General features: G+C 39.7%; 1 protein-coding gene across 5 annotated transcripts in view; it reads left to right on the plus strand.

Moving 5' to 3' along the window:
- Window positions 1-26,625, plus strand: part of LOC126457855 (uncharacterized) — a 311,923-nt gene that overhangs the window by 116,521 nt on the left and 168,777 nt on the right. For 3 of the 5 annotated variants that reach the window (XM_050094498.1, XM_050094501.1, XM_050094499.1), the window contains one exon: window positions 8,158-8,244. The exons of the other annotated variants lie outside the window; for them this stretch is intronic. In XM_050094498.1, the coding sequence (XP_049950455.1) occupies window positions 8,158-8,244 (87 nt within the window). The remainder of the gene's footprint in view (window positions 1-8,157; window positions 8,245-26,625) is intronic. 5 annotated transcript variants of the gene reach the window in all.

Consider the following 26,625-nt stretch of genomic DNA (forward strand, 5'->3'; position numbering starts at 1 on the left):
AGGACCAAGGGAGGTGTCACAGTGTTTGTCACTAAAGCGCACCCCCTCTTCTGTCCTCCCCTTGGCTGCAGTTGCAGTGAAAATTCATACATGTCGAAGTATCACTGTGTGCTCACTGTATTTACCTCTGCAAGATGCATTAGACTCTGAGGCTCTCACAGATCTTATCACACAACTCCCACGACCATTCCTCCTCCTGGGAGACTTCGGCGCCCATCGCGTCCTTTTGGGCTTGACCAATACTTGCCCTCAGGGTAGGGTTTTGGAGGGCCTTATGACGTCTCATGAGCTTTGCATCCTCAACATGGGTACTCACACACGTTTCTCTACTACTACTGGGTCATTCTCAGCCATCAACTTCTCTTTCTGTTCTCCCACCCTTGCCGACTCTGTTCAGTAGAGGTCATTGATGACCTACATTCCATTGACCACTTCCCAATCCACCCTCACCTACTAAATGGCTCACCACCTGAAGTTAAGCTCCAAAAGCAGGGCTAACTGGACGCATTTCAGCCAGCTGTCTGTGTTCAAACACTGCGACAGCATCCAAGGTTGGGTGGACCACGTCACACAAGTCATCCATCGTGCCACTGACCTCTCCATCCCACAGTCCTCAGGTCTTCTTAGGAGGCAGCCAGTACCTTGGTGGACAGACGAGTGCTGTTCTGCGATCTGGGGAAGGTGTACAGCTCTTTGACGTTTTAAATGCTGACCGACAGCACACACTTAGGGCCTTTCGAGTCCCGAGGGCCAAGGCTCAACACGTCGTTAGGGAGAGTACAAAATGGTTATGGCAAGCGTTCCTGGACTCCATCAATCGTTCCACTTCTTCTGTAAAAGTATGGGAAGCCATGTGGAGAATTTTCGGTAAATTCAGCCGTTTACCAATAGCAGCAGTGCTGAAATAAGGATGCCTACAAGCAACACCTAGAGACTTTGCTCAGATACTGGCCAAAAATTTTGCACAACCTACTGCCAATGCAAGCCAGGATCCGGCATTTCGTCGTTATTGTGCGACTATAGAGAGGGAAAAGTTCTGAGGCTTACAACTCCCCTCTCTCTATGTGGGAGCTTGAGTCGGCACTTGCTGAGATTCGTGACGCTGCACCTGGTCACAACCAAATTTAGTACTGCATGCTTAGACATTTGCCAGCAGCATCAAAGGAAATTCGTCTCAAGTGTTTTAGTCTAACATGGCAGACAGGCAACTTCCCCAACTCGTGGAGGGAGGCAATTCTAACCCCTCTCCTCAAACCAGGGAAGGACTGCACATGTCCCAGTAGTTATCGGAGAATCACCTTAACGAGCTGTGTAGGAAAGACTCTGAGGTGAATGGTTAACCATTGTCTGGTCTGGTTGTTAGAGACAAAGGCAGTTCCTTAGCTGCTCTCCGTGTGGATTTCAAAGATTTCGGTCCACTGTTGACAATCGACCCTCCTAGAGGCCGCTATTCAGCATGCTTTCCTCTGCAAGCATCACTGTCTTGGCACATTTCTTCAATATAAGTAACGCATATTGTCGCAGAAGAAGCTGAGTAGCACCGTGGTGTAGTGGTTATGATACTAAACTGTTGCATGGAGGGTCGTAAGTTCAAAACTCACCTGGGTTGTACAATTTTAATTTCTATATTTGGTTCAAGTACATTCTAGAAGTATCCACAAATGGCAAGAATCCTTGTACTGGAATGTTCTGTAACTGTATACATACCTTGTGTGTTCCGGCCAGAGGCAGTTCACTCCACACTCTTGTATGTGGAAGTGCTGAATAAACCTTCGTTAAGAGAAGTTAGTGTTTGTCATTCATCTAATTAAACCTTCTTCTACGTGACATTGTTCTGATGGAGACACTGGGTATTGGAACTTGTGATAGTGTACATTATTGACGACACTTTGACTCCCATCAGGCCATGACAGAGCTGCCATTTACATGGCGAGAAACCCGAGTTAGAGCCATATTCAACAGATCGCAATCTACCAGAGACAAGAAGAAGAAGAAGAAGAAGATGACGTTAAGATGACAGCAACTGTGTGCCACCACATGAGACATCCTTCTGGGTTCTCTGGTGACGATGGCCAAGATCCAAACAAGTGGCTGAAGGTATATGAGCGTATAGCCAAATTTAACAAAAGGGATAACACTGTGTGTTTGGCTAACGTATTTTTCTACTTGGAGGGCACTACCAAGCAGTGGTATGAGAACAATGAGGAGAAGTTCACCAGCTGGGAAATATTCCAGGTGGGACTGCAAAAGTATTTCGGTGACACACAATGACAGAAGTGCAAGGCTGAAGATAAATCAAAGTGCAGGGCACAGCGTCCAGGAGAAACTACAGCATCCTACATTCAAGACATCTTGGAGCTGTGTAAAATAGTGGATCCTAGAATGAACGAGGAAAATAAGGTTGCACATCTCGAAGGGTGTTGCTGAGGACATGTATCAAGCCCTACTCCTGAAGGAGGTTTTGACAGCAGATGACTTCATAAAATGGTGCCAGTATATTGAGACAATGCATTAAAAAAGAATTACATGCAAGAAGTTTGAACTGCTTCAAAACGTTGTATCGATGTCTGTGATGGAAGAAGCAACTGATTTCACAAGTGTTCTTCGTCAGATAGTGAGAGAGGAAGTTCAGAAGGCACTTGGATTGCGCGGCGAGCAAAAAACCAAGACGCTTAAAGAGGTTGGATGGAAAATACAGAGTGGAAACAGACTTGAGGACAATGTGATGGAAAGAGAAGAAGAAGAAGAAGAAGAAGAAGAAGAAGAAGAAGCAGGTAAAGGTGAGGTATTAGATATGATACTGCAAGAAGAATTTAAGAGTGTGCTGAAATATATAAGTTGTAACAAGGCTCATGGAGATGATGATAATCCCTCAGAATTACTGAAATCCATAGGAGATTCAACTATAACAGAATTATTACACTTGGTGTGCAGTATACACACACCAAAAAAAGTTTTGCATCACCTCGGTTCCAAGAGTTCCGGAACCTGTACAGAAAACTGGAATAGAGATCAACATGAACATAATTTCCTCCCTTTTTATTGCTCATGAAAACCACATGTTGCATGTTGTACCACCATACAGTGAGACCTTCAGTGATGGTATTACAGATTGCTGTACACACCAGTACCTCTAATACCCAGTAGCACGTCCTCTTGCGTTGATGCATGCCTGTATTCGTTGTGGCATACTATCCACAAGGTCATCGAGGCACTTTGATCCAGTTTGTCCCACTCCTTGATGGCGATTTGGCGTAGATCGCCGGCCGGAGTGGCCGGGTGGTTCTAGGCGCTACAGTCTGGAACTGCGCAGCCGCTACGGTCGCAGATTCGAGTCCGGCCTCGGGCATGGATGTGTGTGATGTCCTTCGGTTAGTTAGGTTTCAGTAGTTCTAAGTTCTAGGGGAATGATGACCTCTGAAGTTAAGTCCCATAGTGCTCAGAGCCATTTTTTTGTCATAGATCCCTCAGAGTGGCTGGTGGGTCACGTCGTAAATAAATTGCCTGTCTCAATCTATTCCAGGTGTGTTAGATAGGTTCATGTCTGGAGAACATGCTGGCCACTCTAGTCGAGCGGTATCGTTATCCTAAAGGAAGTCATTCACAAGATGTACATGGTGGGGGCATAAATTGTTGTCCATGAAGACGAAAGACTCGCCAATATGCTGCTGATATGGTTTCACTATCAGTCGGAGGATGGCATTCGCGTATTGTACAGCCGTTACAGTGCCTTCCATGACCACAAGCAGCATATGTCGGCCCCACGTAATGCCACCCCAAAACAACAGGGAACCTCCACCTTGCTGCACTCGCTGGACAGTGTGTCTAAGGTGTTTAGCCTGACCACACTGCCTCCAAACACATCTCCGACGATTGTCTGGTTGAAGACATATGTGACACTCATCAGTGAAGAGAACATGAAGCCAATCCTGAGCGATCCATTCGGCATGTTGTTGAACCCATCTCTACTACTGCACTGCATAGTTGCAAAGATGGACCTCGTCATGGACATCGGGAGTGAGTTGCTCATCATGCAGCCTGTTGTGCACAGTTTGAGTCGTAACACGACATCCTGTGGCTGCAAGAAAAGCACTATTCAACATAGTGCATTACTGTCAGGGTTCCTCTGAGGCATGTCATCGACAGTTTCTGTCTCTCTGTATCTCCTCCATATCTGAACAACATCGCTTTGGTTCTCTGAGGCGCCTGGACACTTCCCATGTTGAGAGCCCTTCCTGGCACAAAGTAACAATGTGGACACGATCGAGCTGCGGTATTGACCGTCCAGGCATGATTGAACTATCGACAACATGAGCCGTGTACCACCTCCTGCTGGAATGATTGGAACTGATCAGCTGTGGAACCCCCTCCATCTAATAGGCGCTGCTCATGCATGGTTGTTTACATCTTTGGGCAGGTTTAGTGACATCTCTGAACAGTCAAAGGGACTGTGTCTGTGATACAACATCCACAGTCCTCGTCTGTCTTCAGGAGTTCTGGGAACTGGGGTGATGCAAAACTAAAAAAAGTTTTGCATCACCCCAGTTTCCAGAACTCCTGAAGACAGACGATGACTGTGGATGTTGTATCACAGACACAGTCCCTTTGACTGTGTGTTTGAGACAGGTGAAATACCATCAGACTTCACGAAGAATGTTATAGTTCCAATTCTAAAAAAGGCATGTGCTGACAAGTGTGAATGCTACTGAACCATCAATTTAATAAGCCGTAGAAACAAAATATTGATATCAATGATTTACAGAAGAATGGAAAATCTTGGAGAAGGCAAACTTTGGAAAGATCAGTTTTGATCTCTACAGGTATAAAATACAGGGAGCAAGAAATTATTTACAACTTGTACAGAACCCAGACCGAAATTATAACAGTTGAGAGACATGAAAGGAAGGCTGTGGTTGACCCGGGAGTGAGACGGGGCTGTAACCTAATGCTGATATTATTCAATTTGTATACTGAACAAGCTGTGAAGAAAACAAAGTAGAAATTTGTAAAGTGAATTATAGATCAAGATTTGCTTATGACCTTGTAATTCTGTCAAGAAACTCCAAAGGATTTGGGAGAGTAATAGAATAGAATGGGTCATATCTTGTAAAGAGATTGTGAAATGATGATACACAAACCACATTAAATCAGGTGATGCTGAGGGTATTAATATGGTAATGAGACACTGAAAGTAGTAGATGAGTTCTACTATATGGGCAGCAAAATAACTGATGATGGCTAAAGCAGAGAGAATACAAATGCAGACCAGAAATAGGAAGAAAATATTCCTGAAAAAGCAGAATTTGTTAACATATAATATCAATGTAAGTGTTAGGACGTCTCTTCTGAAGGTATTTGTCTGGAGTGTGGTCTTTTATGAAAGTGAAACATGGACAGTAAGTAGATCAGACAAGAAGAAAATACAGCGTGCAACACAAAGGAAGGGTCACTTTTTTGAAACCCTGTAATTGTCTGCCATAGCAATGCAGAAGTTTGAAATTTGACTCAATGGTGCCTACATCCTTCCTCTTTAATGGTGCAAAAGCATAGCACTCTGCAACATCACCCTCAGGTTCAGCGACTCTTCAGACAGCAGGATGTCCACACCTGGCCAGAGTTCTGAATTTTGTGTGAGGCATAAAGTGGGTTAATTGTGTCATAATTCACCACAATTCTGCCCAATGCTGTCATCAATGTCACATAGTGGGCAGATCATCCCACACCCTCCTACCAATGTTTCACCCCTTCTTTCGACCCCTCTAGAATGGGGGACAGAAATACCATCCCAGCCTTAAAATTGTGTGATTTCTTAGGAGTTGTGCAGAGAAACATTTCAGACACACCGCTGCTCAGTATTGACATGAGAAGGCCCCAGGAGATGGTATAAAGGGCATTAATGAAACTACTGCTTTCCACAGGACATTGATTTCACACATTTTGTGTTGAAAACGACAATTAGCCATGGAGTGAGTAACAAGATGATGATCTTGACAACATTTGACACTGCTGACACTCTTCCAGGTGATTTAGCCCTTCTCTAAGGACAATGTGGGCGTGCAACAGCACTGAATGTGCCTCCATCCCTTTTGAGTGCAATGTGACTGCAGCTTTTTCTCTGGTGTAAAGTGTGGTACCTCTAGGATCCATTTGGAACCATTTGGCAAAATTTGAACATGATCTGAGACAGCAAAGGGTGACTCTACTTTTCCAGCCCTCCTGTTTTGCACCCTCCTGTGGCGTGATCATGGGGGGTGGTCCAACATTGACATGTGTGTGAATAAAATGACAAAGGGCCCTTCTGGGACGCCCTCTCCAGCTTATCAACACCCTCAGTGCCATCTGAACACCTTTGTTGAGTACTTTAAAAATGTATCTGTGCACAGACAGGCAGTTACTAATTACTAAGCACTTACGTGATGGGCAACTGTTGAGATGGCCATGAGCTGAGTAGCACTGTGCCGCTAAATTTGCGCGTGCTGACTGGATGCAAAATCTAATGGGTGTCGCAGGGGATGTCCGTCATGCCAGTTGCTAGTAATGAGTGACTTGCTGTCTCTGCACAAATGCATTTTTAAACAAATCAACAATCATGCACTGAGGGTTTTGCTGAATTCGAGGTTGAATCAACGGGAGTAGGGAGAAAGCAGTTCCAGGGGTTGCCAAGAATTTCGTAGTATTGCTCATTGCACTGCAAACTGTCATTGTTGACCTCATAATGTATGAGAATCAACACCTCAAGTGAAGAGGCGTTTTTCATTGATGCCCTTTGTCATCCCCTGAGGCCTTTTCTTGTTGATACTGAGCGGTGGTGTGTCTGAAATGTTTTCCTAATCCATCCATAAGAAAACTGCACAATTTCAATGCTGGTTATCACGGTTCTGATCTCAACCTCTCAGTGGCATTAAAAGAAGGCACGAAATGGGGGTAAAGAGGGGTTGTGCGACCTTCCCATTGTGTAGTATTGGGCAGAATTGTGCTGAAATTTGGTGCCAAAGTGACATGATTAACACACCTTACTCCTCGCATGAATTTCGAATGTCTGACCTTTTTTTAAAGTGTGTCAACACCTCGTTTTTTGAAGTGTCACTGAACCCCAGACTGATGTTGCAGGGCATCACACTTTGCACCTTTATAGAGAACAGTTGGATGCAACTTTGAGCCAAATTTCAATTTCTCTGCATCACAATGGCAGACAATTATGGGGTTTCCAAAAAGTGATCCTTTTATTGTGTTGCACAGTGCAGAACTTTTGAAATGTGATGCTATAGAAAAACACTCAAGATTAGATGGGCAGATCAGATACTGAATCAGTCTGGGGAGAAACAAAATTTATGGCATAACTTGACTAAAAGAGGTGATCCGTTGATAGGACATATAGTGGGGTTTCAAAGAGTTGTCAATTTATCAGTGACAGAAACGGTGGAGAGTAAAAATTGCAGAGGGATACCTACGTTTGAATTACAGTAAACAGATTCAAATGGGAGTAGGTTGCGGTAGCTATGCAGAGATAAGAGATTTGCACAGGATAGACTAGCATGGAGAGGTGCATCACACCAGTCTTTGGACTGAAGACCACCACCACCACCACCACCACCACCACCACCACCACAACAGAAACAGTAACAGCAGCAGCAGCAGCAGCAGCAGCAACAACAACAACAACAACAAAACAACAACAACAACAACAACAACATAGCACATCTGATATATATTGCAGAGACTTCAGATCGACTACAGAGCTGAAACTATGTATCAGTGAACAATATAAAATAAATAGACTGTTTAATCCTACAGCCTCTGTGACAAATTGGTATTATTTGAGAATGCCTTTTGCTTGCAGAATGGTGTCTTTCTTATACCAGCTGTAGTGTAACACATTTGCAGTAACCTTAGAATTTATTGTGAATTGCCTACTCTTTTCTATGGCTCTTCACAATACTTATCATGATTTTCATGTTCTGTGGTGGAAGGTACTGCATGTTCTAGATGCTGCACTAACTAATATGAAATTAGTGTTAAGCAAGGGTCACACACGTACACTGTATATCAAAGACTAACACAGTAAACTGTAACTGTTATTTCAGTACACGGGATTAAAATTATCACCAGCTCTCATAACGTAACTCTTTCATTGCAGTGTGGAATTTTATTTTCCAGGTTCAATGGGAAAAAGAGTTTATAGGTAAACTGATGAAAGTTAAGAAATATTCCTGTCAGCAAGAGAGAACAGCACCAGCCAGTGAGGTTAGGACAGTATTAGATATTTTTATTTCAAGTAATTCTTGACTAAGTGGTCATAACAGGTAAGTTAGTAATTTAGCTGTTTCAAACTTCAGCACTGTGAAGACAGCAGCAAAATTAAGTTATCTGTTATTACTAATGTGGTAACTTCTTCGTAGTGCACAGTGATATGTGTTAAAATTTCAAAATTGGTTTTCCAGTAAACTGGAAATGGTACTAGGTTTAAGAAGAAGAAGAAGATACAAAGGAAAGGGAAATAGAACAATGTAAAAAATGTGTAATGTTGAGTTGTTGTGTGTAACGAAGATTTACTAAAATAGACTTCAGAATGGCTGCTGGTATAATGTGTTTTATGACGTTCCTGAATATGTGGCTTCTGACTATATAGTGAGAAGGGTATTTGTTAATCCTAGAATGGATTGGCTGGGTCTCTCAGATCCAGGCAGACTTTGTCTTAAAAATATCTGCAAGAGTACACTGCTTGTGAGTAAGCCATTCATTGTAGCTTTCACTTAATTTTGCTAGAGACCACTACTTGTTTTGTCATTCCACTTTGCTCACCAGTTGATTGTAGATGCGGGAAGAAACGCGTTTTGGATCTGAGAGATCCAGCCTGTCCTTTTGTGTTAGCTTTTGCACTTTTCTTGTTATACTTTCTGTGTACAATAAAACGGCTTGAAAATGGCTTGGCAGTGTCTATTAAGTCATGAAGGAATTCAAAAACTGTTACTAGAAAGTGATAAGATTCAGATGTGGATCCTAATTTTGTTCCCCAAAGTAATCACAACACAGAAAATGAAGTGATTGATCAATAACTGGACAGCAAAGTGAATGTCTTCACTCCTACCAGTAACTTGAGTACACTCACTAACACAACTAGTGCAGTTGGCTGCAATCCCTCTCCCATACTGTTTGTCAAGATGTTATCAAACTAAATGGCTGAAAAATATTTCAAACCAAAATGTCTGTGCCAGATCTTATGATATAGTTACAAATTAGCATGATGTTGGCAGAGAAGCCAGAAATGTTACCACAATTGTTGAGGCCTGGAAACTGGTTGTCGGCCATGATTTATTCGATTTCATATTAGAAAGCACAAATATTTACATAGATCTCATAAAGCTTTGCATAAAAGTGACAAAAACTGCAAGAAACCTAAAAGAAAGAGGAAGTTTAAGGAATTTTTTTGGTCTTTAGTACATTATGCCATTATTCATGGAGGCAAAATGAACATGGAAAAATTTTGGGATACTTGTGGCACATGGACATAAATCTTCCCAAGTTTGTCATCATTATGATTTAGATTTCTTTTGAGAAGTGTTAGATTAGATAATATTCACACAAGAGAGGAACATAAAAAATGATGTTGTACATGATGTTATGGAAGGAATCACAAAAAAATATAGAAGCATTACACATGTGTATACCTTGCAGTGGATGAAATGTTACTATTTTTTCAGATGTGTTGTTCTTTCAGAATGTATGTTCCTTCAAAACCTGCAATGCATGGGTTCAAAATATTTAACTGGGAAGTGTGAGAAGTAGTAAGTAAAATATTGGGAATTGGAACAACAAAGTGCAGGTTTTTCCCAAGTCAGTAAGACAGCTGGTTGTGCTCAGACTTGTAGAGTCAGTGAAGAGAATGGGAAGGAATATTACCCCTGACAGTTGGTTCACAATGTACAGTCTTGCTTGAAAACTTTACACAGATAGTAATCATAGACTCAGGAGAACATTTTGCAAAACTAAAATCTTTGAAATTCTTCCCGCAAAGAAATAGAGCAATACATTTGTCCACTCAGATATAGTGATTCGCCAATGCATTTTTATTACACAGAGCAAACACAGAACTGAATATTTCGAGAAGGCTGCTTCTCAAGCATCTGGGCTTAGGCTAATCCCACATAAATAACATGGTTTATTTGAAGCAAGAAAATGAATGCAATTGATTTTAATTATTGGAGTAAACGAAGGACATTATAAGTTCTTGCAGTATTAGTTTATTACCTCTGACTGAAAAACTCAAGTGAAGAGGGAATTAAAGCAGTTCACCATAAAAATATGTTCCAGCATTGTGAGCAAATGTGAGGATACATCAAGGAAGAAATTGTGATTAAATGAAGTTTTGTACAAGAGTGAAAATATTGTTACACATTCATCTGTCAGTGTATGTGCATAATCAAATTATGGCAAATACATAAGAAATATAGTATGAACTGAGGAATGTGCTCGAGGGCTTTCTATCCCCAAGGAAGTAAGTTCGTGGAAAACCTTTTTTGTGATGGACCAAAAAGTTGCTTGTTAGTAGAGTGCTTTGTATCAGAAAATATCCCTACATCTAATAAGTTAAAAAGCTTAAGTTTCAAGGTAAAAGATGTATGGGTTGGTTTCACCCTAGTTAATATGTTGCCCTCTGTGTACAAGGTTTATGGTGCATGAGATAAAGGCTGATGTTTGCTTTGACTCATATCTTGGTGATGTGGTGGCCCTTTAGATAGAAGAAAGGCATAATGATTTGATGCACACATTGAAAAATATTAATATATTACAACTGCAATAAATATGGCTATTTAGAAAAGGGCTATTAAAGCAAGTTCAGGACTAATGGGCAAAACTAGCAGCAGATACAATGTGCGTTACCATTTTGTCAGTATCGTGTACTAACAAAATAGTAGAATAACATGTGTAACGATGGAGCTACAAGTGTCTCATGTGCGTAACCCTGTTTCTAGGAAACCAGTGCTTGTGATGTAGTTACTGTAGCAGATACTGTTACTAACATATCGTGCTACATCTAGCTTCCCCTTGAAGAGGAGTATATATTATCTACATATATATTGAGTTTGTTATTGACTGTAATTAATCTCAAAAAAATTTTAGGAAACTAATATTTTTTTACTACAGATTTTTCTGTTGCCTTATTAGAAATTTCTCTTTGTGTGTTTGCTTCAGTTCTTTTAGGGAATTATTACTCTTTTAACTCAACAGATTAAAAGATAATCAGAAGGCTTAATTTAAATTTATTTGTTCACTGTCCTGTAATACATTACACCATCCAAAATGCAGCTCCATTGTGATTGCTGTTCTTGAACACGGGATGATATGGTTGACATTCATAAGCATCTGGAAATCCCCATGACTACTGTGGAGTAATTGTTAGCTGTTGTGAATCAGTGTGTTGGAAAAGCTCCTAAGGGTTATGTGCCTGTGAAACCAGTACCAAAGGTATCCCAAGTACTGTCCTCTCATGTGAATCCTGTCTTCTCTGTGGGAAGTGCAAGATCTGTCATTACTCATCCACTTCCCTGTGAGTGGCATTTCACTGGCACATTTAGGTGTCCTGTACAGTGTGGATGGAGACCAGGGAGAACATCTGTTTTGGGGAAACCTGTTTTGTCCAGTTTCAGGAGGTAGCAAACGCAAAAGGGTAGGGGTCTATTAATAGTCATCAGTTCAAATCTATAGCAGATGATGGTACCCCTTAGGGAAATGGCAGCAAGAGACAGGAAAGCATAAAAAGTGCACTTGGCGTGTATGCCTGGGGGCCTCGTGCAGCATACGGTAGAGGCTATTCCAGCAGCCATTGAGAGAACTGGGTAAAACTAGCTGCCGATTGCACACATCTTGGAACAGATCATGTCTGCCATCTGAGGTCATACTTGAATCATTCCAGTAACTGGCAGAGGAAGTTGAGAAGGCCAGCCTTGCACATGGAGTTTCAACAAAGCTCATAATTTGCAGCATTGTCCCCAGAACTGGTCATGACCCCTTGGTTCTGAGTCGAGTGGGAGGAGTGAACCAAGGAATTCAGAGGTTCTGTGACAAGCTAGGCTGTGACTTCCTTTACTTGCGCCATAGGGTTGAGAATTGTGGGGTACCCCTAAATGGGTCAGGTGTGCACTACACATCGAAGGCTGATACCCACGTAGCTGACTGTGTGTGGGTTGCACACAAGGGTTTCTTAGATGAGGTGACTCTCCATCCATTCCAGATAACAATAGTTGTAGGATTCCCAGATGTATCAGCATAAGGTTGAAAGAAATGACTCTCACAGGTGAGAGTATTAAAATCCCAGTGGTTAACTGCCGAAGCATTCACAGAAAAGTGCCAGAGTTTGAAGTGCTCCTGAAAAGCAGTGAAGCTCACATAATACTAGGTACAGAAAGGTGGTTGAAACCTGAAATTGATAGCAATGAGATTTTTGGGGAAAATGTAATTGTATATTGAAAGGATAGGCTAATGGGAAATGGAAATGACATATTTGTTGCAGTAGGCAAGAAGCTCCAATCCACCAAGGTAGAAATTGAAACTGTTTGTGAGAGTGTTGGAGCAAGACACGTATCAGGGGTGGTCATAAAATGGTAATTGAATCCTTGTATCTGCCAGACTCATCTCCTGATGTAACCGAAAACTTCAGAGGAAACCTCAGTTTGATTTGTATGTAAGGTCCCCAAACGTACTGTAATCATAGGTGGAGACTTGATTCATCCAACAATCAATTGGAAAAATTAGTTTTTTTTTGGTGATTGTGATAAGACATACTGTCAAACATTGCTAAATTTCTTCTCTGAAAACTATGTAGAACAGATAGCTCAGAACCGCACTCAATATGGAAGTATATTGGATCAAATGGCAACAGACAGACTGACATCTTTGAGTTTGTCAAAGCCGAAACTGGTATGAGTGACCATGACTTGGTTGTGGCAACAGTGATTACCAAAACACAAAGGACAACTAAAACAAGCAGAAAGGTACATATTTTCAGTGAACTAGATAAAAAATCGGTAGTGTCATATCTCAGCGAGAAACGTGAAACATGTAGCCCAAGGCAGGAACGTGTAGAGGAACTATGGCTCAAGTTTAAAAGAACAGTTGACCATTCACTGGACAGATATGAACCCAGTAGAACAGTTCATAATGGGAGGGTCACTTCATGGTATAAATTCACTGTAAAGAAACATCAAAGACACAGAGACTATTGCAAAATAGGTGTGAAAGAAAGCATAGGACTATAGATAAAGATATGCTGAATGAAATGTGTTTGGCTGTCAAGAGAGCAATGCATGAAGCCTTCAGTGACTTCCTTAGCAGATTTTTCTCAAATGATCTTCCACAGAACTCAAAAAAAACTTTGGTTGCATGTAAAGGCTGTTAGTGACACCAAAGTTAGTGTCCAGTCCCTAGCAAATGATAAGGAAATTGGCATTGAGGGTAGTAAAACAAAAACAGAAATGCTTAACTCTGTTATCAAATGTTCCTTTACATAGGAAAACCCAAGAGAATTGCCCCAATTTAATCCTCATACCACTGAAGTAAATATGAGTGTTGTTGCAAAACAGCTGAAATCGTTAAAACTGAACAAAGTTCCAGGACTCGATTGAATCCCAATCAGATTCTGTACCGAATTTGTGGCTGAGTTAGCCCCTCTTTTAACTGTAATCGGTTGTAGATCCCTCGACCAGAAAACTGTGCCCAGTAGTTAGAAGAAAGCACAGGTCACAGCCATCTCTAAGAAGGGTAGTGGAAGTGGTCCACAAAACACCATTCAATATCCTTGACATTTATTTGTTGTAGAATTGTGGAACGTATTCTGATCTCAGATGTAGTGATGTATGTTGAACAGAATGACCTCCATGCCAGCCAACATAGATTCCATAACCATCGCTCATGTGAAACTCATCTCGTACTTTTCTCACATGACATACTGAAAGCTTTGGATCAAGGCAGTCAGGTAAATGCAATATTTCTTGATCTCCGAAAAGCATTTGACTCAGTACCACACCTGTCAAAAGTACAATCATATGAGATATCAAGTGAAATTTGTGACTGGATTGAGGACTTTTTGGTAGGGAGGACAAAGGATGTCATCCTGGATGAAGAGTCATTGTCAGATGTAGAAGTAACTTTGTGTGTGCCCCAGGGAAGTGAGTTGGAACCTGTGCTGTTCATATTGTATATTAATGACCTTGCAGACAATGGTAATGGTAACCACAGACTTTTTTTGCAGATGATGCAGTTGTCTATAATGAAGTACTGTTGGAAAGAAGCTGCATAAATGTTTCCTTTTTTTTTTAATCAGTTCCTGATAAGATTTCAAAGTGGTGCAAAGATTAGCAACTGGCTTTAAAGGTTCAAAATGTAGAACTCTGCACTTAACAAAACGAAAAATATTAAATGAGTCACTGTTGAAATTGACTAGCTCATACAAATACATGGGTGAAAACTTAATAGGGATTTGAAATGGAATGATCAAATGGGCTCAGTTGTGAGTAAAGCAGGTACTTCAGTTTATCGGTAGAATATTGGGGAAGTGTAGTCAGTCCACAAAGGAGATTGCTTACAAATCAGTTGTGCGACCCATTCTAGAAATATGCTCAAGTGTGTGGGACCTGTACCAAGTAGGACTAACGGGAGATATTGAACGTATCCAGAGAAGGGAAGCATGAATGATCACAGGTTTGTTTGACCCATGGGAAAGTGTTGCAGAGATGTTGAAGAAACTGAACTGGCAGACTCTTGAAGATCGCGTAAACTGTCCCGAAAAAATCTGGCTTTAAATGACGATTCTACAAATATACGACTCCCTATGTATCGCCCACATGGGAGTCATGGGGACAAGATTAGAGTAATTACTTCACACACAGAAGCATTCAAACAATCATTCTCCCCAGGCTCCATATGTGAATTGAACGGAAACAAACCCTAATGACTGGTACAATGGGACATACTCTCCGCCATGCACATCATGATGGTTTCCAGAGTATAAATGTACACAATGTGATCAAATGTATCTGGACACCCTCAAAAATATAAGTTTTTCATATTAGGTGCATTGTGGTGCCACGTACTGCCAAGTACTCCATATCAGCGACCTCAGTAGCCATTGGACATCATGAGAGACCAGAGTGGGGCACTCTGCAGAACTCATGGACTTCGAACATGGTCAGGTGATTGGGTGTCACTTGTGTCATATGTCTGTATGTGAGATTTCCACACCCCTAAACATCCCTAGGTCCACTGTTTCTGATGTGATAGTGAAGTGCAAATGTGAAGGGACATATACAGCACAAAAGCGTACAGGCCGACCTCATCTGTTGACTGACAGAGACCGCAGACAGTTGAAGAGGGTCGTAATGTATAATAGGCAGACATCTATCCAGATCATCACATGGGAATTCCAAACTGCATCAGGATCCATTGCAAGTACTGTGACAGTTAGGTGGGAGGTAAGAAAACTTGGATTTCATGGTAAATGCCAAAAGACACCTTGCTTGGTGTAAGGAGCGTAAACATTGGGCGATTGAACAGTGGAAAAACGTTATGAGGAGTGAAGAATCACGGTACACAATGTGGCGATCCGATGGCAGGATGTGGGTATGGTGAATGCCTGGTGATCATCATGTGTAGTGCGAAAATTAAAATTTGGAGGTGGTGGTGTTACAGTGTGGTCAGGTTTTTCATGGAGAGGGCTTGCACCCCTTGTTGTCTTGCATGGCACTATCACAGCACAGGCCTACATTGATGTTCTAAGCATCTTCTTGCTTCCCACTCTTGAAGAGCAATTCAGGGATGGCGCTTGCACCTTTCAACACGATTGAGCTCCTGTTCATAATGTTACACAACAATAACATACTTGCAATGGACTGGCCTGCATAGAGTCCTGACCTTAATTCTATAGAACACCTTTGGGATGTTTTGGAATGCCAACTTTGTGCCAGGCCTCACTGACTGACATTGATACCTCTCCTCTGTGCAGCGCTCCATGAAGAATGGGCTGCCATTCCCCAAGAAATATTCCAGCAACTGATTGAACGTATGCCTGTGAGAGTGGAAGTCGTCATCAGTGCTAAGAGTGGGCCAACACTGTATTAAATTGCAGCATTACCAATGCAGGGCGCCACGAACTTGTAAGTCATTTTCAGCCAGGTGTCCAGATACTTTTGATCACATAGTGTGGATGTGAAATAATTTGTATCATATTAGTTCCAGACAAAGCTACTTATACGTCAAAGAATTTGGGTATGTGGTATTAGCCCAAGGCAGTAATCACCCCACAAAATATGTGTACATACTCATAGATGAGTACACGCTTTAATATTTGTGGACTACATTGATTGAGAAATTAAGTTCATATGCACAAATATTTGTTTCCAGCAACCAAAGTAACTAAAATGGGCAGCAAAGTGATTTTTGTCAGCAGAAGCTGCCCTTAAAAATCCTTCTGAGGGTGGGGTTGGTCACTACTAGAGTCAGTATCATACAAGAGACTAGGACATTTACTCCATGATGCAAAGGAAACTCATAATGTTTAGCCATGGATATCATGAGCTGCTAATAAGCTGCTAATCACTCCTGTGTAATGTAAGAAGGAATAACAATAATGAAAAATAATGGTTGGTGCAATACGTAAAATACGAGAAAAGTAACCACCCACCTATAGGAGATTGAGGCAGGGAACACAGAAACACGTAAGAGAATACAGCATTCACACTAGTTTTCAAGAATAACTCTTTTTCTAGCAGAAGTACATACATTTCTCTCTCTCTCTCTCTCTCTCTCTCTCTCTCTCTCTCTCTCTCTCTCACACACACACAAACACACACGAGCATACACTTCCCTGGCTACTGCAAGATGCAAGACTGATTATTGATAAGCAATTTTTCAGTCCATTATGAAAAGTGTTTTCAACAAACTTACTCTCTTAGCAGCAGAAAACCTTCAAATGCATCCCTCAGTTCATGCCATATCTCTTATGCGCTTGTCATAGTTCGATTATGCATATACACTGACAGAGAAATGCTTACCATTATTTTCAGTTATGTACAAAACTTTTATTTCATCACAACTTCTCCCTTGATGTCTCCTCACATTTGCTCACAATGCTGGAACATGTTTTTATGGCCAATTGCTTTAATTCTTTCTATACATGAGTTTTTCAGTCAGAGGTAATAAACTAATACTGCAATAACTTATAATGTCCTACCCATACTCCAGTAATTAAAATCAATTACATCGATTTTTCTACTTTACATTCACTACATTACATTAAAACCCCTGTTTTGTGTTTTCCCGCAGTACAGACTTAAAAAACGCAAACCTGAGGAAAATGCAGAATCAAGGAAAACGTTAAAACCCCATAAAATATGAGCAGAAACACATGTAATTGGCATATATGATTAAAAATAACAATCCTCTCCAATACTTTGTATAAAATCTGTTTAAGTGAAGGAAATTAAATGTGCAATACAATGTTTTTACAATAATTTGTGCTAACAAATTTCCTGAGTTCTTAAAAAATCACAAATATGTAAAAGCAAATAAAAACTTATCAAAACATTGATATTGATACCTGGGTACAAGGTAATCGAGCTGTTTTCTGGCGTGCTACAACTACAAATTATATGTTCAAAACTCGCGTTTTTGAGATATCATCCTTTATGCTCACCCAGGAAAAAAGCAAGAATTGATGAACATGTTGAATTAACCCAAAAAGTCACAGTAGCTATATGGTTAAAGCATAAGGATAAATGCGGACATCTGCTTAATGACATACTTTGTCACCATTTCTGTTGTTTTATGCTTTTCTTATGAGCCGCACTTCATATGCTCACCACTGTTAAAGTGTTGTTTTAGGCTTGAGGAGAGAAACAGAGGGGTGAAAAAATGAGTTTACTTCCACAATTGATGTTGCAAGCTTATTAGAAGTTGGTACAGTGAATTTCTGTACAATGTGTGAAATGTAAATTTGAAAGAAAGCTCAGGTGGTACAGTTTCGCTTCATGCCCTCGATCACTGCTGCCAGTCTTTATGCTCTACAGTGTGTGGTGCAAAGTATATACATGAGTAGTGTATGTAGTTGTTGCAACTGTATCGTGTCAGATTTGAACGTGGAAGTCTTTAAAATGTGCTATCACAAAACCTTTGTGCTATTTCCGTGTGACATCTCTGTCACAGTGCATCATCTGCACGAAAAGTATATTTTCAGCACCTCACAAAATGCTTTCACCCCTACCAGCACTCTTGTTCCTGAAGGACCACTCCTTCTCTCGACACATCCAGTAGGTGAGCTTATTTTAGGTGTTAGTATGGTGTGGTGGCTGTGCTGGCTACTGTGTGACTTCAGTTATGTCCGAGCATATTTTTTGAGACTCAATGTTTGTATATAAAAGTTTGATGATTGAATTTGTTGGTGAATACAGTACATTGGAAATACAGGCAAAATGATGAAATTGAGTTATAAATGGCATAAGAAAAGGTGGTGGCTGGTCCCCTTCGTCATGTCTCAGTCCGGAACACTTCATGTTGACTTTCTTGTTTTTCCATTACCACTGCAATCTAGCAGTAGTTGTATCATAATTGCGTGGTGATGCTAAATGCTGCAAGTCATGTTGGCATCACTGATCATGGATTACGTCAGCATTTCCTCTCTCACGTCTCCCTTCTCCACAATAATCTAAAATATTCCCTTAATTCCGCCACCGCCTGTGGTGTAAACCATCTGTCTTTTGAGCCACTTATATCTTGTTCAGTCACATCAAACATCAATAGGAAAAAAATGGGACAAAGTTAAGTGAGACATCGATTAAATACTGAGAACCAAGATAAAACTTAAGAGAAAGAAATCTAAAATCAGGGAATTTTTAGCATGGATGTTATGGGTTTTTCATAGGGGCTACGAATGTATGGCATAGAATCACAAAAAAATGTAAAACTATTACTATTACTACTTCCACCACCACCACCACAGCAGTGTATATTTGGATATATTTGTGGTTGTGTGTGTGAATGTGTCTACTTTTGTTAGAAAAAGAGCTAGTGCTCAAAAGCTAGCGCGAATGCCATTTTGTGTTGTGCATTTTTGCACTCCACATGTTGATTCACTATAGGTGAGTGGCTGCTTTTCACTTACTTTATGTATAACAAGAAGGAAAGTAGATTAGACTACTTCTCGTCTTATACTCATTGAGCCAGGAGAATTCTGTAATTAATTCACTAGAATTTTTGTTATCCAGTATAGACAACATTTATTGTAGGAACCAAGTGGTTTGTATTTCTAATTGATTATAGCCAGAAAAAGGCTTTCTTATAAACACACAAAAAACAATAATTAGGTACCAAAAACCATTCAGTTTTTTCAGACATTTATGGAAAGCTAAGAATGAAATAGAATTGATAACTCATGCACAGGCAATGAGAGAGAGATTATAAATGTCAAGTTGACAACTTTTTGAAAGTGGGAGTAGTTAAAGGTCAGGTGTTTACTTTAGGCTCCAGAAAAAAGTGATATGGCTACGTGGTTGAGAAGATGTTACTCATTCTTTGAAATTAACTTACCCATTAACATTTGGGAAGAAGAAAAACTTCCATAACTATGGAAGAAACAAGATCTTCAACATCTCAGAGTATTTGATAACAAAGCACACATGTACATTAAAAAGGCCGTGAGTGTACTTTTAAGGTATTGTAACAAAACTGAAATTAGCTGAGTAACCAAAAGTCATGGGATTGATTATCCCATTTGGAGATGATCTGTGTATGGTGTCCAAATGATACCATTAGATGCAGTGTATGGTATGAGTGTACATTCTATATCTGAGTAATATGTTACAGAGATGTGTAGTAAACGTGGCAGCATGTCGTGAGTTAAATGATTTAAATTTTGTGTTATAATCAGTTTAATGTGTATGGGTAATAGCATACTGGTGATAACACAAGATTTCAGTTTTCGATATCATCTGTGTCTACAGTGAATCTTCAGTATCACAGAGAGTATGTTTTCACACTTGTAAGTAAACTGCCACATGGAATGACCACAACTGTTTGAAGAGTGGGTGTCTCATTGCCCTCCTGTGGCTTTGCAGTGGACACTCTTGTCAGTCAGATCACTACTGATTTGAATGTGGGACATCAGGAACATATTTCTATCGTAACTGTGCAGAGAGAGACAGACTGCATAGACTTTGACAGTTGCAACTGACATCACATTCAGAGCCTTCCCATAACTGTGTAAAACCTCTTTATTCTGACATACCAGAGCCTAATAAAATACTTCACATGAAATGAGAGAAATCAGATGGTTCTGATCATTTGAATATTGTGTGTTTCATTTACGAGTGAGAAGGGGGATGTAATGAGTGAAACAGGATCAGGAGGAGCTGAACCAAAACCATAGACACGAAACAGGCCAAATCTCTTGGACAAGAGCTATACAAATCTATTCCCATTATATTAATCCTAACATAATAAATGAATACACACACCAGATTTAATCACCAAGATATTTTGTAATATTAAAACCTAAGAAGACAGATGAGCATGTTCTTTACAGATTTAAAAAAATTTTGCTTCTTACATGTACCAGCTTGGAAGAAAAAAAATTGATCAGCAGATTCCAGCAAATGACTATGACCAAAACTAGAATAATTTGAATCACATTGAGAAAACAAAATTTGGGAAATAACAACTTGCCAGTCTGACAGAAAAACAGTCAGTGCTAAATGGATTTTTGAAACCATGGAAACTTTTGTCTAAATATGGTACACTATAAGGTTCACAAGTGGCCCAAAGATACACATTGAAAAGTGTTGGGTTACATAGATGTCTGTCTGGACTTGCTGCCAGGTGTGATTTAGATACTGATTATTGTAATAGCTATTGTATCTTTACAGTATGAATTACATGAAGAAATATCATTCTAATAAACTTACAAGTGTTTACAAACAAACAAAAAAAAGTGTATGGTTTAAAATAAGTACTGCTCTGATGTAGTATTATGCTGGGCTATGTAGTGGTAAGTGTTAATTACAAGAGACCTCTTTTTTAATCACAGGAATTTGTAAAAAAATTCCTGCTTGCTGCGGTTTACTTGTATGACGTGTTCATATGAAGCAATGACCTTCACACGAAGAATTCTTTAAAAGAAAAGGCTGGAAATGAAATGCAAACTCAAGTATCTTGGAGAAGTTACAAACAGCTTAAGCAACCATTTTGTGATAGGCCAATTATGTGAGTTAAATTCTGAATAAATACACCATAAAGAACCGCAAAGCTACCTCTGTGCTCCTCGATAAGGATCAAGTCCCCAGCTACTTAAATGAGTCAAAAAATTTAGAAAGAAGCAATGTAGAATAGTCCTTTTTGAGAAGACATTGGTGTTTTCACATGTGCACCATTAGGGGCAGATCAGATACTGCCTGTACTGTTACTGTGCTGAATTGTTTCGTAAAGTAATGCTGAGTGTGCCCACAAGGAAGTGGACAGGCTTTTACGCTATTTGAAAGGGCCAGAAGAGAAAACTGTAAGCATTTGTAGGTGAAGATTACCATGTTTCTGGTTATTGTAATGCAGACTGAGTGTGATACATTGATGAATGGGAACCCAGCATTGGATATTTATTAAAATAGGTAGCAGATTGCCTTTCATGGACTACCAAGAAGCATCCAGCAGCAGCACTTTTGACAGGCAAACCAGATTCTGTGGTGTTGAGTTCAGCATGTCTGGAGGCATTGTTTGTAAAGATTGAAGAGAGAAATATATATTTCCATTTCCTGAAGTAGCTTCTCTGTGATGCCTGTGGAACAGACTGTGTGTGTGTGTGTGTGTAAAAAAAAAAGAGAGAGAGAGAGAGAGAGAGAGAGAGAAGAAGACTAGGGATGGACCAATCATTCCCAAGTTATCATTTAATTCAAGAAAATGTTGATTAGTGAGAATTAATGACAAATAATTGAGAAATTTTAAAAAGTTGTTAATGAGTAATTTATTGTGCAGAATACTGATGCAGCAAAAATTGTTACTGTATTTTTCCCTGGTCTTCTATAGAAACATAGTAGAACTTGAATAATTTTGATTCTCACTCCAGGTTATTATTCAAATGCAAGTGATTTAGACTCAGTTATGTATGTAATAAGGCTGTTGCCATCATTGGCTAAATTTTTCAATAACTATGAGATTATAAGATGATTGATAGTTTAAGTGTTTTCAGTTTTGTCTATCTGTTTTAGGTTGATCAGTGTTACCATGCTTTACACAATTGCTGTAATGATGACAACACTTACAGCAATGTGTCTTTTCAGATCAAAGCTATTATTTTTTTGTGGTAGTCTTGTTAAAAAAAATTGGGTGGCAAAGTCACCAATCGCAATGAGAGAAAAGAGTCAGTTAACTCATGTGTATAATAGACATTAAAAAAATTTCAGCAACTGTACACAGAGTAATTGTGCAGGGAAAAACTGTAGATATGATTTTTGCTGAATACTATAACCAAGGGGGAAAAGTTAATAGCACATTCTGGATATATGTGTGAATAGATCAGTTCACTGTTCATCAGTCTGTTCAAGTACAGAATGATTAAATAAATACCAACATATCATTATGGTATCAAATGAATTCAGGAGCCACAGCACATGTATCACAGATTTATGATAGTTTTCAAATATTGCCTGGCACTCATAATGACCTGTTTTCAGTAAAAATGATTTCTGAAGGCCACTGAGTGAAAATTAATCAGCATTCTGTACGCATGGTATCCAAGGACCACAGTTTAAAGTGACCACATTGAAATATATATAGGAAAATAAGTTGGTGGAAAGAGTAGATTGACACATATGTGAAGTAGAATATGATGTCTAATTGTATGAAAGAGAGGCAGATATTACTATGGATAAAATAGCCAATTGGAACTGATAACTCAGCACTGAAAGAGTTTGCCCCAACCTATTTGCAGAGATCTAATGAAGTGTCAGAGATTACTGGAATCAGGAAGAATTAATAAAATTGTGGCCAAATGAAATAAGAGCTGTGCTATTTAATTACTGCAAAAGCATTATTTTCACACCTAGAAAGTATGTGGTGGCATACATGACCACAACTAATTTAAGCTGTGTACAACACAAGTACCTGCACAAGTGTACAAAAAGACAGAGAGAAAATTTGTAAAACCATAATTTATGGAAAAAGATTGCTTTTAAGATAAGTGAATGTCTGCCAAAAGTGAGTTTTCACATTCAATACAACTATTGTACAAATAAGAAATCATAAGAATGTGTTTATGAAATTTGTCAACAAGAACAGCGTGTCAGCATTCCAAAACCAAGTCAATTGTTTCTTATTATGGAGGCAGAAATATATAAGTAAAAATATTAATGGCAGTAAAGGTACAAAATCGTCAGATATACTCTTACCAAGCACTTCTTCTGACACAGCAGGAACCTGTCATTCCTGCCGTTTGATTTTCTCTTACAGAACCACTGAACTACCCTATTTTGCAGACTGTGATGCCTTTTCAAATCAAGTAAAGAACCACGAAAATATTGAAAGCAGTGGTAGGTACGAACAGTAACCAGGCAGAAATTAAGACATATTAGAAACAAAAATAATAATCATGAAGTGAAGTGTCAGAATTGAATATCTCATTTGATTTAAAGTAATTCTGCTAATTAGCAAGTAAAATGTGCAAAGCAGGAAGATGAACAAGACATACAGAGTGGAAAACCATGTTTAAATAAAAACTGCTGCTATGTGTCATGAAATGATTAGTGGGTCACTATGTTACATGGGTTTGCCAGAGACTGCAGTAGTTTTGTGTGTGTGTGTGTGTGTGTGTGTGTGTGTGTGTGTGTGTGTGTGTGTTCTATTTTTGATGAAGGCCTTGCTGGCTGAAAGCTTATTTGTGACAGTCTTTTTGTTGTGTGTATCTGCAACTCAGTATCTCCACTATATGGTGAGTAGCGACTTTCCTTTCATAGTATGGTTACATTCCATCCTGGATTTTTCATTGTTTGTTTATGTTATATGGGAGTTAAATAATTGTGGAGTAAATATGTGAGAATTAAATTAGGTGATGAGGAACATGTTAAATATTTGTATTATTGAAATGTTAAGTTTAGATGCTTCAGTTTGGTACATAAAGACGAGTGCAGTTTTTGTAATATGTTGGTAAAGCTAGTCCAACAATGACTGCTAATTGCGTGTATCATGAAAATGGAAATGTGATTTTGGTGATCATTACAGCAAAAACTGTTGCTAAAAATGTAATTCTGTGTGCCCAGTTAATAGACAAGTATTTCCAGCAGCAACTAAATTTTGGCTGCTGTAGCAAATGCCATGCCTTGCAATCCTCACAGTATCCCCATAATGTAGCTTTACTCATTTATTACTACAAATACTGATTATTCTTTGTGCATTGGTGTCTATGTCAATCAAATGCATAAATTGATTATTAAGTTTTACTCATAAGAAGCTCCTCTATAAAGCATATAAAATTACACTTTAAACAATATTTAATTATAATGAATATAATAGAGGGAAACATTCAATGTGGGAAAAATGTATCTAAAAACAAAGATGATGTGACTTACCAAACGAAAGCGCTGGCAGGTCGATAGACACACAAACAAACACAAACATACACACAAAATTCAAGCTTTCGCAACCAACGGTTGCTTCATCAGGAAAGAGGGAAGGAGAGGGAAAGACGAAAGGATGTGGGTTTTAAGGGAGAGGGTAAGGAGTTGTTCCAATCCCAGGAGTGGAAAGACTTACCTTAGGGGGAAAAAAGGACGGGTATACACTCGCGCGCACACACACCCATATCCAACCGCACATACACCTGGGTGCACGGCCAGCACATCTTGGCACAGTGTTACACCGTCCGGGTTATCTGGATACTTCCCACTAACACCAACCTGTCAGAACTCCGGAGATGAGAACTTGCCCTTCAGTATATCCTCTCTTCTTGTTATCCGCCAGGCCTCAATCTCCGCTAATTTCTAATTTCAATTTGCCGCCGCTCATACCTCCCCTGTCTTTCAACAACATCTTTGCCTCTGTACTTCCGCCTCGACTGACATCTCTGCCCAAACTCTTTACCTTTACAAATGTCTGCTTGTGTCTGTGTATGTGTGGATGGATATGTGTATGTGTGCACGAGTGTATACCTGTCCTTTTTTCCCCCTAAGGTAAGTCTTTCCGCTCTCGGGATTGGAATGACTCCTTACCCTCTCCCTTAAAACCCACATCCTTTCGCCTTTCCCTCTCCTTCCCTCTTTCCTGATGGAGCAACCGTTGGTTGCGAAAGCTTGAATTTTGTGTGTATGTTTGTGTTTGTTTGTGTGTCTATCGACCTGCCAGCGGTTTCGTTTGGTAAGTCACATCATCTTTGTTTTTAGATTTAATTGTAATGAGGAAGATAAAGAAATGAGGAGTGTTTGATCCAACTTCACCTACACATATTATAAATAAAGTATCTTCTAAAACACAAGAGAAGAGACATCTAGTGAACTTCTGTAATGATTCGCAGTACATGACCAACGAAAGCTACAATTTGACAGTCAGTTTCATATGTCCGCAGTGAGAGGAATTGTAATGGAAGTATTTCATTCAAACTGCTGGATATTACAATTTCACATAAATGAACAGTGTGATGGACAGGACAAAAAATGGCCACCTAAATAAAATGTAGTGCTCTCCTGTGATTCTTAAGATGTTTCAGTTGTTAAGGTATGATGCCAAACAAAGCAGAATACTGCAAGAGTCCATAAAAATATTGTGAAATATCAGTTTAACAGGACCGGAGGAAGAGGGGGTGTTACAATCACTGGTCTCTCATCAGACCCAACTGGGGTATTAATAATACTGTCTAATTTCAGTTGTGAGGGTGAGGAAGTGACATGGGGTGGGGGGGGGGGGGGGGGGGAGAAACAGCAGGGGAAGTTACTATGAAAGTAAATGCTAATGTGATGGAAGTCAGTTCCAGCTGAAGAATTTGCTGTGAGAACAAGAGGGGAGAATATAGAGTAATTTGAAGGACACTGATTGATGGAGATTGAAGCAGGGTATTTTTGAAGGAAAGTTGCTTACTGTACAATTCAAAAAAGATGGTGTTAGTGAGAGGTGATACAGATCACCCACCTGTGAAGCAGCATATGTTGAGCAGCATGAAGTGCATCAGAGTGGTATTGTTAATCCCTGACCACAGCTTGACATTGAAAATTCATACAGTTGAACAGCTGGATTGTTTGTTCAGTTCATAGTTATGTAGAACACTGGCAGTGGTTTCAGCTTTCAGAGGTGGTCCAACCATCAACATGGATAAGAAATGCCAGTGACAAGGCTGGAATAAGTGATGGGGGGGATGTATGGGATGGGAATTGCTCCTATTTCTTCATCAGGCACTTAAACCGTGGGACAGGTATATGTAAAGTGAGAGACAAGAATATCTTTTTGGCTGGATCATGTAATAATACTCTGGAAAGCGCGAGCTCTCTAGAACAAGTTTATCAGAAATGTTTTGATTTATTGTTCTTTTCAACATTGATGTCTGCTGCTCAGCTCTCTTATTGGATGAAGAGTTACATATTTTAAGTAAACATTTGTAATAAGGGAAAC

Source organism: Schistocerca serialis, chromosome 2 (assembly GCF_023864345.2).
Source record: "Schistocerca serialis cubense isolate TAMUIC-IGC-003099 chromosome 2, iqSchSeri2.2, whole genome shotgun sequence".
Taxonomy (NCBI): Eukaryota; Metazoa; Arthropoda; class Insecta; order Orthoptera; family Acrididae; genus Schistocerca; species Schistocerca serialis.